The 12675-nt window shown below is 33.1% G+C and overlaps 1 protein-coding gene across 1 annotated transcript in view; it reads right to left on the bottom strand.

The window, feature by feature from the left end:
• Nucleotides 1–7260: 7260 nt before the first annotated feature.
• LOC134727876 (uncharacterized) overlaps nucleotides 7261–12675 on the bottom strand; it is a 29750-nt gene continuing 24335 nt past the window's right edge. The window contains exons 11-14 of the mRNA XM_063592271.1: nucleotides 12361–12391; nucleotides 10992–11278; nucleotides 8826–8853; nucleotides 7261–8205 (exon numbers count right to left, since the gene is read on the bottom strand). Coding sequence (XP_063448341.1) covers nucleotides 7901–8205; nucleotides 8826–8853; nucleotides 10992–11278; nucleotides 12361–12391 — 651 coding nt within the window. The 3' untranslated portion in view covers nucleotides 7261–7900. The remainder of the gene's footprint in view (nucleotides 8206–8825; nucleotides 8854–10991; nucleotides 11279–12360; nucleotides 12392–12675) is intronic.

The raw sequence follows: 12675 nt of genomic DNA, 5'->3' as shown, positions 1-12675 counted from the left end.
CTTTATAGCTTGCTGTTCGGTGTGAGCCAAGGCTAGTGTTGAAGACGGTACCTTGACCTACCGTTTTATAAATTTACTTTTATAAATTCTTACTTGGATGGAGAGTTGTCTCATTGGCACTCCTACAAAATTTTCTATGTCTATCGACACAGCTGTGTCATTTCTCCTATCGTTCACTAAAATATCGTCATTTGAGCTATATGGACAATCAATAAGATTGTTATTTAGGTTGGATTGGTCGGTCCGACATCTCTACTTGATCATAGTTCCCTTCCTTGCTCCCTCTGCCTTTACATCAACCCCTACCACCACTCCACATGTTCTTCTATATTTTTGTGGCATGACTGTATTGTTATGGAACACGATGTTGACTTTATTGCTGAGAACGTAGTAAGGGACGATATCAAAAGTCCAATGAGGGATAAAAAAAACTTAATTGACTGAGTTTTTTCAATGACCCTCAATAAGTAAAAAATGATTCACCAATGCAACATGGATCAATGTAAAAATCATTGTCGAATAAACAAAACTTGCAGTAGTTTAACCCCACACCTCAAACTATTTAATTTAATTTTTTTTTGTTTATCATTCATTGATCTTTTGATGTCGCCTCTAAGATCGCGATATGAACATAGTATGACCGTGATAAGAACGTGCTATCATTGCAGAAGAAGCGTGGTAGATCGTGTTGCAATCGGAAAACCCGTAGTATGGTCGTAGTGAGAACGTGAAGAGCGTACACATATCTTGATAAGCGTAGTTAGGTCGCAAACTAAGCGCGGTGAGAACGTGATATAATCGTAGCGGGATCGTTATAGAAGCGTAATGCGGATGTAGTAGCATCGTGAACGCAACGGAAATTTACATTTTCATGGGATCGGGGTCTAGTGGGGCTTTAAATGATTTGCAATTTGCCAATTTAATTCGATTACTAAAATAAAGTCGATCTCGATTTCGGTTCTTTTTTGTAAATCTTTGCTCTTTTCTGTAAGTCGTCAGACCCCTGTCAAAGTTGTACAAGTCGTTGACTGTTCTGATGGTACTTGACATGATTTATCAAAGATCAGAGGCGTATTAAGGGGGGAATTGGTTTGTTAAATAGGGAATTACAAAAGTGTGACGGGATCGGGCCCCCTCTTAGGCAGTCAGTGTGCCCCCACTTATGAAAATGTCTAGATCCGCCACTGAAGATAAATAGGGAATGTGTCCCTATGGGCACAGATGATGCCCACGCTTGAATCTAACATTATAAAGGGATAAACGTGATGCGCTAGCGCTATTCATTTGTAATTGATTTGAGTTTTGTGGTAAAAGGTATTGTGTATAAGTTTCATAACATTTAGTTGTGGAAAACTTAAGTAAGAGAACGGAAACTATTTTTTTGGGTAATTTTTCCATTTATAAAGGAGCATAACTCTAAAACTGTTATAGTGACGCTACCAAATTTCAATCTAGATCTGTATGTTGTGGTAATTAGCATTGTGTATAAGTTTCATATTATGTGGTTGAGGACGGAGACCAATTTTGAGACGTACTTGCGTAAGTACAGACGGACAAGGGTTACACATAATGCCCCCTCCGCGACGGCGGGGGCATAAAAAGCATAGAGGCCTTCAACAAACGACCACAAATGAATGAAATCTATGCTTATGATTTCGACACAGCCCGCACGCTTCTAACATGGCGGGCGGGGTTAATATATAAAAATAAGAAATTAATTTTGATGTGGAACAACTCTCCACAAGCGACCAAATGACATAGAAATTTAGATCTATGGGTCATTGTACGGCCTTCAAACAATGCACAAAGCGAATTTCGCTAAGTCAGCTATAAAATACCAAGAAATTACAATAATTTTTTTAATAAGTTCTTACATAATAGACAAGAAAGTATAAGGGATATTCATCCGTTACACAAAGCACTTTTCTGGCACAGACACAACATATGTAAGCCCTCTCCATAAAACAAAGTACAATAATTTTAATTACACCAAAAAAAAAACATATACACATGCACAAACACAATCAAAATGGCAACCAATTTTTTCAGAGTACTTAACATTGTCCGAGACCAGTTATCGTACGAAAAGTCCCTCGTGTGGCCAGTGTGTTACTTTCCATTTTTGTGTATACTCCTTCAAATTTATTTCCTTTTGTTTTATGCCTCACATGACCAGGAAGGGTGAAATTAAACTGTTAATATGCGTCGTGAATTTTAATGGAAAAAAATTGTGAATTTTAAAGGAAAGTAGTGACTTGGTTCAGCTTAAAAAGGTTAAAAATTGGCACTTTTGAAGCTGACAAAAGATTTCAAGACCCCCTTAACACAAAATTGTCCATGTTTCGAGTTAGCGCTGTTGAAGTTTTCTATAATTAATATAATTTGTCCCAAAAGTAGCCCAACGCTCTGTCAAAATATTATCGAGAAAGCGCTGATGGGATTTCTGTAATTTTCATGTACTGTCTAAAACTGAAAGAAATGCACTTAGAATAATTTATGTCTCGGACCATATGCTGATATGAAGGTTTCCATTTCCATTTATTTTTTTGCTAAGTAAAGCTTTATTTGATTCCTTCTCCCAATTGCCTTTGAAAAAGATTTTTGGGTATTTATGTCGAGTTCAAAATTCTCGTTCAAGGAATAAACGTTTTAATGCTTACGTCGAATCCATTCAAATAGTTTTTGTGACAGCCAAAGTGTTGTAGAACTATACACAAATATGATACGAATACGAATAAAATACTTTATGAAAAAAAAATTTAAAGGCCCGTTTTTTGAGCATATATGTACATCGTGGCCTAACATAAAATAAAGAAAAGACAAACAACAACAATAAAACATCACACAACAATCCAAAAATAGGGCAGCACGAGACATACAAGAATCGAGGATGAAGTCAATTTCTCCGAAATAGTTTGCAGTTCCTGCGTTCATGATAGAATCCGTCTTTATTGCTCATGCAATTATCAATTCGTTGAAAGTGGCACGAAAAAAAGGATTGATTCGTGATCATCTGTGCCACAGACGTACAAAGAAAAATAGTATGCGCCATCGGAAGTTAAAAATAACTGCAGTTTGAAGAATAACAATGAACGCAGAAATAACTGTACGTAGTCCTATATACAACCACGTCGTTGGGTAACAGTTACTTAATAATGAATGGAAGTTCTGTAAAACTACCTGTGTGGTAATAGTTGAGCCGTTGTTATAAATTAGCCAGCCGGCATTTGTAAGAATTTGTGTGAAATCGAAAACAAGTTGTTCCAGCTTAAATCTAATTTGGTTAAGTTAAGGAGCTTTGGGTAACAAATAACGCTGTTCTCAACATCCCGTATATATGCACTCCTCTCATAATCAATATGCATGTTCAGTGCACGCAAGAAAGAAATATTTGTGTAATATAAGTTACAATCAATTCCTGAAAGATCTAGATATTCCAGATTGTTTTCTGTTTCGTTAATTGAGATTAAAGGAAAGCATTTAACGTCATAATAGGACATATCAAGATATCGTACGCTAGCAGTATTCTGTAAATTCAGTTTGATAAGAGGTGGTGCACCAAGAACATGTGTTATACGAACAAACTCTAACCGTGGCGGAAGTGGTACATTAAGTGTCAGAATACAATGAGCTGCATCGGAACAACTTTCATCCTGTACCAAGTCAGGAAGATGGCCATTGTTAAATTATTGTTTGTTTATGTGTGTGTTGCATTTTAACGTTGAGTCGTTTGTGTTTTCTCTTATTTTTGAGATATTGAGATAAGACGTGGCACGGTACTTGTCTATCCCAAATTCATGCATTTGGTTTTCATGTTATATCTGTTATTCTCGTGGTGTTTTGTCTGATGCTTGGTCCGTTTCTGTGTGTGTTACGTTTCGGTGTTATGTCGTTGTTCTCCTCTTATATTTAATGCGTTTTGCTCGGTTTTAGTTTGATACCCCGATTTTGTTTTTTGTCCATGGATTTATGAGTTTTGAACAGCGGTATACTACTGTTGCCTTTATTCATCTTCGCGTTTGAATCGAAACTGGTTTGGTTTGACATCTTTAGTCACTGGTAGGTAATTTGCGCTTTTATATCTAAGAGGAATATATGAAAAATTCAAATATCTTTAGATTCGAAAGTTTTGGGCCAACTATTAACAGATGTATCCCTAATGAAGCAAATCCAAAACGATTTATTACCCGACAAATCTAGATGTTCCAGACAGCTAAGATCGTTCAAATCCGAAACAAAAAACATGATTAAAGTAGAGTGTCAAAAACATTATTGTCAGCGAAACCTCTCACTTTTATGACATTTGCATACAATTCCATTATATTGACCACGTTGTGCGAACAACACAGACAAAATAGGTAAATAAGTCAATAGTAGGGGTACACTAGTCAACATTGTGTTATCATCGTAATGACTCTAGAAACAATCAAATATACAAACAAACATTAACCAGGGCATAATAACACATTTACGGAATTTAAAGTACAGAGCTACGTCATGTGTAAGAAAGAACCACAAAAGGGCATATATACAAAGCACATAAGCAAAAATGAAAGACAAAAATACAGATATAATAATAGAACAATAACACAATGGAGGGACGAACAAGTATACAGAGCCACGTCATAGGTAACAACAAATATAAAGAAGGCATATAGACAAAACATACTAACAAAAATGAAAGACAAAAATACAAAAAATATTATAGAACAATAACACAATTACTGGATGTAGAAATACAGAGCCAAGTCAAATGGACACCACAAAGAAGAGTTTCGGAAATAAAAAGAGTAAGCTACACTTTTATTGCAAAATGTTAGTAACAACAATACATTATAAATTATCAATGAAGTATTGGTTACATAAATTATTCCATACATATATGGTGTGTTAATGATTATTTTATTCAAATGGATGCTACAAACAATATTTGTTGTAAAACCTTGTGTAGCATTCGAGAGGGTATAATCGAAAAGACAATTTGATAAAACTTTCTCTTTTCTTCAAAATAATTTTATTTTCCATCCTACATTTCATCAAGCATTATTCCTTTTTCTTTTGAGTATTTCACAAAAGAATATAAGACAGAATTGCAATTATTTTGAATATCTTTGAAATACATATTTTTGTTTAATTTATCTTGCTATGTTTTCCATCATAAAATTGCTCTTTATTGTGACAATAACACTTTATTATGGATTTATTGCTTTAATGATTGAGCGTTTTCAGTTGATCACACTTTTTTCATTAAGTCGATAGCTATCGAAACGAAACATATCTTCATATAAAGATCTTTTTTAAAAGACCAAGATGTGTAAATATGAATAAGAATCTATGACAATTTGATTATGGGGTTTTCTTACCTTTTCAATTTAAACATTTCGTAAAGATGTTTTTAACGCTTCGGACTTAATAAAAAAAAGTGTGATCTACTCAAAACGCTCAATCATTAAAGCAATAAATCCATAAATATCGTTTCGATAGCATATTTGATTTACCTGTTGTGTACTAATCTCAATTGAGATATTTTAACCATTTGAAGATTTGAATTACGGGTGGGTCATACATAAAAGGACATGTTTAATCTGTCGTTGCACCTGTTGTCGATACTTTTGTACTCTAAAGAGTACTTAAGTCGAAAATAAAATGACAGCGCCATGGCTAAAAAGACAACACAAAAAAACAACGATTATGCAGCCATAAACTCAGTCAAAACTGGAGGTGATCTCAGGTGCTTTGCAAGGGTAATCTGATCCTGCTTTACCTTTAATACCAATCGTGTAGCTCATGGTAGTACAAACTGCTGATCAGTCCAATGAGGAAGTTACATTTGGGGGAAAAGAGGAGTTTTTTTAGTTACAACAACTGGAACATATCCGCTGTCGTATGTGAGAAAAATAATCCATAACGGTCAATCAACTCGTGGTGAAGTCCATTAACTTTACGGAGGAATGATTTCAACTTCATCACTCGGAATGTCAGATTATTAGATACTTATGGAGCAGCAACTCTCTACCAAGAAATCGCACTTGAAATACAAGCCCTGGAATATCAAATCTGAGTTACACGGTGTCACATGTGGAGCAGTATCTGCTTACCCTTCCCGAGCACCTGATATAACTCGAAGATTTTGGTGGGGTTCGTGTTGCTTAGTCTTTAGTTTACTATGTTGTTTCTTGTGTGCTAGTAATTGTCTGTTCGTCTTTTTCATTTGTAGCCATGGCAATGTCAGTTTATTTTATATTGATGAGTTAAAACTGGTATCTTTCGCCCCTCTTAACTTTTATAATCCGCCGTCACCTTATGGTTACATAACCGATTTAACGTTTATATTATATCAACATTTGGATTTCCCGATAACTTTAATAAAACTGTTCCGTTTAATGTTCTTACAAACTACATTTAATTTCATAAAAAAATATGATAAATTGTAAAAAAATAATCTTATATTATACACATCAAAGTTATCTACGTTCATATCCCTAGATACGGATATTTGAAGTATTCATGTAAATCCTGAGGCGAAGCCGAATTGTGTACAGGGTTCTGAAGGGTTTTACAATATACATATCTACGAATATGAAATTAGATATCGAATTAATCCGCGGCCGTAGTGCAAGTCTGGCTATCTGTTGAGAAATTTCGACCACAAAGTATAACGTAAAAGCCGCGTTGTTTTTCATTTTCTAAAAATCTTTTTTGAGAGTTACATCATAGACGGTGTTACGTCAACCTGGGTTATTTGCATATCTAGATCAGTAGTCCCATTTATAGACAATGTGGAAGCCAAGTGATGCATTTACTAAAATGCCAACGATTGACATACTAGTAATACGGTAAATTCGTAAATGGATTACCTTTTAATGACAGACATCTTGGAAAATCTACAGAATTCAATATTTCACTAGACACACCTATGAAACAAAGAAAAACGCACGTGACGTCACCGGGGTAGCGAAAAAAAGTTAATTCACAAAAATACTGAACTAAGAGGAAAATTAATTCGATAAGTTCATAATCACATGGTAAAACCAAATAGCAAAACGCATCAAAAACGAATAAACAACGTCTGATGATATTTGTTAGCAACACACTGGGGCTATATGGTTTGTAACGACGTGCGCTTACCAATCACAATTCTAGAAATATACTTAACTGGTGAAAGAAGCTTTATCAAAATACAATATTGTAACTTCTACATCTACTTCAACTGAGATTCATTCATATTATATGCAAGTAACAAGAATACAACATTAAGAGTATATTACAATATGTATTCATATTACCTCAATTACATTTATAAAAAATCATACGTTCTGTATGACACATATAAAGTACATGACGTGCAATCCCAAACTTGTATACAAGGGTACAAGTAAAGTAGTAAAGTTGCTTCAAATCAAGCATTTGTAAACACAATACAAATATTACTTCCTTTTGTCAATCTGTGTCAGTACCTATCATAAATGTCTTGTTCCCCGTGCTCTGCAATTCAACAAATATATTTAAAAGCATTATATATCTATAAGCATGTTATATTCAATTTTTCATTTTTTTTATCTGTAAAACATAACTTGATATATAATTCTTGTAAAATGTTTGGAAGTATAGTAAACAAGTTAATGGTAAAATAATATAACGTGATTGACACATTCCCCATTTCCTTTCTCAATTTCATTCTATAGTTCTTGCTTTTAAATCTAATAGAAATACCCAACTCAAAATATTGGCCTACACATATCTGTCTAGCGTATTACGTTTTTGTTTCTTCTACATTTTCTCAAGAGAATTATTTAATAGCTTTGACTTCTGCTTCAATTGACACTAGTACAGAGTATATTTTGAATTAAATAAGACATTTCAGAAATATCATTTAAAATTTGTCGAATAATAACATGGATTAATGCCCAAGATAGATGTCCTTTAAGTAATCCAACCCTCCAGTATGTACGCGTTCCAGTGCTAACATTAATTTGTAAATTGTCGGTTTTACTTCTCTTGAACATGTTGAAGTTTTCCATTTTCTCAAGATGTCTGATATTTGATTGTACATATCTCTTGGATGCCGAGTCATTGTTTCCTCTATCGAACTAATACTTATTCCTAGCTCTATTCCGAGTGGTATAGCGCAGTTACCAAGGTTCTTAGGAAGACTTTGCAAAACATCATCATCTGGAACTTCTTGAAGTCGGACATCTGCAATATCTGTCAAAAGATTTAAAGATCATATGATATAAATATAACGAGATTTTTCCACTGATGCAAGGGGGATACACTTTTTTTTAAATTCAAGACGGTTAAATTTTAAATTTCGAACGCGAAGCCTGCCGAACGTTTAAAATATTTATCATTTGAGAGCTGAGGGTTGCCACAAATCGAATTGGACGGAATGTGGTGGTGGAATATGTTTCGTTTATGAATTTTCACGATTTTAAATAATCGAGAAATAGATGTGTTCTTTTTAAGCTAAACTGGATTTCTCAACACTGAAACGATTTATCGTTATCAAATCTTAAAAAAAACCCTCATATGTCAATATGGTGTATAATACATAGAGGTAAGGTCGCAATTCGGAATTAGTTGATCGGTATGATTTGTATTCTTTAAACACCGGAATAGTTAGGAATAGCTACCGATTGCTGAACAGTTTTAATTTTACAGAAAATGTTCTATTTTCATCTGTGTAGATTTTTATGATTTCAATCTTTCGCCCCTCTTATATGGTAATTATTTTGATGCAAAGAAACAATTTTGTATTGTTTTTAACATGTTGGTTATTTTGAATTTGGTTTTTGCATGTGAAGAATAACAATAAACATTCTTACCTAATAAATGTGTGTATTCCCTAAACACCTGAAATGAAATAAGTTGGTCAAATTTTTTCGTTTATGCAAAAAAAAATATATGTTGTGTTTGATAAATTAAAAGAAATAAATCCTTTATGACAGAATTACAGTATGCAATAAAACAAAAATAAGAAACTATTTGATTTTTCAAGGGGATTATGAACACATATGAGAGTTCACTCTTAACGATCAGTTGAACGCTTTAAGCATATATCATTAGTAAGGAGAAATCAAGTTTTTAACGATCAAAATAAGTGTTTGTCAAACTGCTATATATACATCCAAATTATTTCTGTAAATTATTATTTTTGTCAACAGGTCATATATTTTCTTCAACATTTTATAAACAAAATGCGCAAAATCTATTTAAGTAAAAGTTTTGGGTACCCCTTAAGAATTTCGTAAGAGCTAAATATATACAGTTGGCAATCAACTAAATAAACAATGTTAACAAATACCTGTTTGTTTACACAATAAAAGCTACACTAAAGGTTTGTTATGTGCAGGAAGACAAGTAAACATGTTCTCAATTACCAAGAATATACCGTGCCCTGAATTGGTATTGGGATATATGACTATAATAAAATCAACGGTACCAATTTTCTTGCACCAGATGCGCATTTAGACAATACATGTCTCTTCAGTAATGCTCGTGACCAAAATATTTGAAATCCAAAACTTATATAAAAGATGAAGAGCTATACTGTAAAAGATCCAAAAAGTTTAACCAAAATCCGTGAAAGGAATCAGAGCTTTGCATGAGGGAAATACATTCATTAATTTATTATAATTTCTCTCATTTTGTAACAGCAAATTTTAAAAACACAAAAAATCCGTATTTTCATGCCAGTACCGAAGTACTGGCTACTGGGCTGGTGATACCCTCGGGGACTAATAGTCCACAAGCAGAGGCATCATATAACCAATTTTTGTTTTATCAACCTTAACTGGTATAACCGGTCTATTATCGAATGATAAAAGTACCAAAATTAATGTATTGATTGGTATTTACCTTGCTTTGTATAATCCACGAATATCAGAAAATATTACATTTTAGGTCAAATTTACACTCACGGTTGATGTCGATCTTGTAATGCTGAGAACTTTGGTCTGTTAAGTCTCTATTTTTGTTCAAAACACATAAAACGGTACAAAATCCTCATTCAAGGGCATTCATGCTTATGAATAGTGACATCTATTTACTTTTTCGGCCAAATTTGACCTGTTTGGGAATCATGTTTGTTATGAAAATATTCTATTTTATATTTAATTTTTATCAGGCAAAACACGAAAACAATATAATTGCATTTTTATTAAAGGACAATATAATTCCAATAAGGAGTCGTCAGAAAGTTTCCTCCGAATTGTCTTAAATGTAGAATATGTCGTCTTGATAAGTTTTGCTTTTAAGTTTTTGTTTCTCTTTTATAATTCTATAGTTATATGGCAAAAACGCATAATTTGGTAAAAATTGTCATCAATAAATCTTTTAATGAGAAGAGTGTCAATTACGATAAAAGTCTTAAAGTTTATCTCTACCTAATATAGTTTTCAAGATAAAGGCAATAAGGACAACAGTGGTAAGATGTTTCATGTTAGTGCAATAAGATGTCGAACAGATTAACAATTAACAATTAGTAGAGTTAAAAATTCTGGACATTATGTCCTGTCAATTTTATATTTACTTTATTTTGACAATAAAAGACAAAACATACGTTTACACTTATGTTTTATTTTTAGCAATGTTGGGTAGCACGAAGGGTAATCCTTTTATAAATAAAAACCCCATGATGAGTGAAGAAAAAAATGATTAGGTTCAGTTCAGTAGTTTCAGAGGAGACGATTTTTGTAAGAGTAAACAGACGACGACGAAAGCCAAATGATGAGAAAAGCTTGGTTGGCTCTTTGAACAAGGTGTGTTAAAGTTGACTATCGGAACCGATGTTAATATATTTTATTAAAAGCGTAGATCATAAGATAAGAAATTAAACAGAGGATAAATGACAGGTTATAGATCAAGATGTATACTATGAAATCTTAAACGTTTGCTATTTTGAATGAAATATACGTCAAAAAGACAGGGAAGTCAACACTATCAATAAAGTATGAGTGTAAATGAAAAAAAATAAACAAGACTTTTCAAACCTTGCAAAGTAAATGCCTTGTGTCGCCAACTGCCTTCAGTGCATCTAGCAAGTTGTTGAATGATTTGTTTGGTCTTCCCACTATGTTTGTCGTTTTCCAGAAATTCAATGCCATGATTTTGATAATAAGCGGCATGCGTATGTAGCTGTACTCAATATCTTCCCAGTCATTCAGTTGTATCCCGAGGTTAATTATCAACTCCCTACAACTTTGAATATTCAGTTGATAGGCAAGTCTTGATAGATGTTGCTCACTTGGTGACATTGTCAGGACAGATTCGTCCAGACCTAAATATAAAAAATAATCTCTTACAAATAGACGATAATACTAGAATTGAATTAGCAAGTATTTTTTTAAATCGTGTTCGAACAATAGAGCTTGGACCCAATTGATCCTGCATGTTTTGGTCTGTTATTTCCGACGGTTAATCATCAGCTTTAAAGTCATTACTCCGATACTTACATGATTTAAAACCAAATGGAATTAGATTCGCCACTAATCAAACATTTCAAAATGATCCTAAATATCTTGGCCAAAGTTTATGATCGCTGAAATGTCTATCTTTTTAAAATAATTGTTTTATCTCTTTACTCACAAAGATTGTAAATATGCATAGCTTTCTTTCTTTAGAATTATATCGTTCATAATGAACATACAGAAGGTTAATCAAACCACGCGCGTAGAATACGAAAGTTTTAATGTTATTTTTACATATGAAAACTGGACCAATATTGCCAGTGTTTGTTCCCTAGGGTATCATCAGCTCATTAGTAAGCGGTCTAATTCACGATTCGCAACATACTGTATATTTTCCAATTATGTATTTGAAATTATTATAAGGCCTGTTTGCCTTAAGGAAATTTTGCATACTTTAAAGTTGCCGCTTGTCTAAAAGCTGTAAATGTGGTATTTCATATATCAATTTCAAATTGCATTTATTAAGGGAAGTTTGTCAGACGCATGCTATCAATGAAATTTTATTGTGTTCCACTGCATGGAAACGGATCCTCTTCTTCCTCTATTTATTTCATTATCGAATATGATTTATAACTGTTTGTTGGACATCAACAAGACTTAAGATGCCAAATTTGGTACAGAAACTGTTGATATTTCAACTGCAGTTTTAGAAGGTTCTTGATGCTGTATTTTGTATGTGTAGTGGATTGCATTTTGTTGTTTGTATTTATTTGTTTTTCTTCCACCGATTGTCGGTTTGCTTTTAATTAATGGTATTGATTCATCCGTAATACCTAATTTAGATTTGAAAGAGAATTGGCCATGGACATTCATCCGACCTTGGTATTATAGAAATTATTCATTAAATGAATCCTGATTTCATGATTATAAATCATGAACTTAATTACTTTACCTGGGCAATTGGATGAACACTCTTGATGCGTCTGAAAAATATTTCGAAGATACATTATGATAGATAATATAACAAAGAGATAAATAAGTACGTTATAACTTCAAATTGCAAAAGCTAAGGATGATATAGAATCTTTTTTTTCAATTTTTAATATAAGAGGAATTTACAAATAATGCTTCGTAATACACAGTTACTTTGGCCCAAATTTGTCAAAACATGTTTAAAAAAAGATAATAATTCGACCTGCCGTGAATCCGTATTCAAGATAACTTTGATTTAGCTCCTTACGTAGACAGAGGCTACATGTACGCATGT

This window comes from Mytilus trossulus, chromosome 8 (genome assembly GCF_036588685.1).
Source record: "Mytilus trossulus isolate FHL-02 chromosome 8, PNRI_Mtr1.1.1.hap1, whole genome shotgun sequence".
NCBI classification, from domain to species: Eukaryota; Metazoa; Mollusca; class Bivalvia; order Mytilida; family Mytilidae; genus Mytilus; species Mytilus trossulus.
This window is presented reverse-complemented; position numbering and strand designations above follow the sequence as displayed.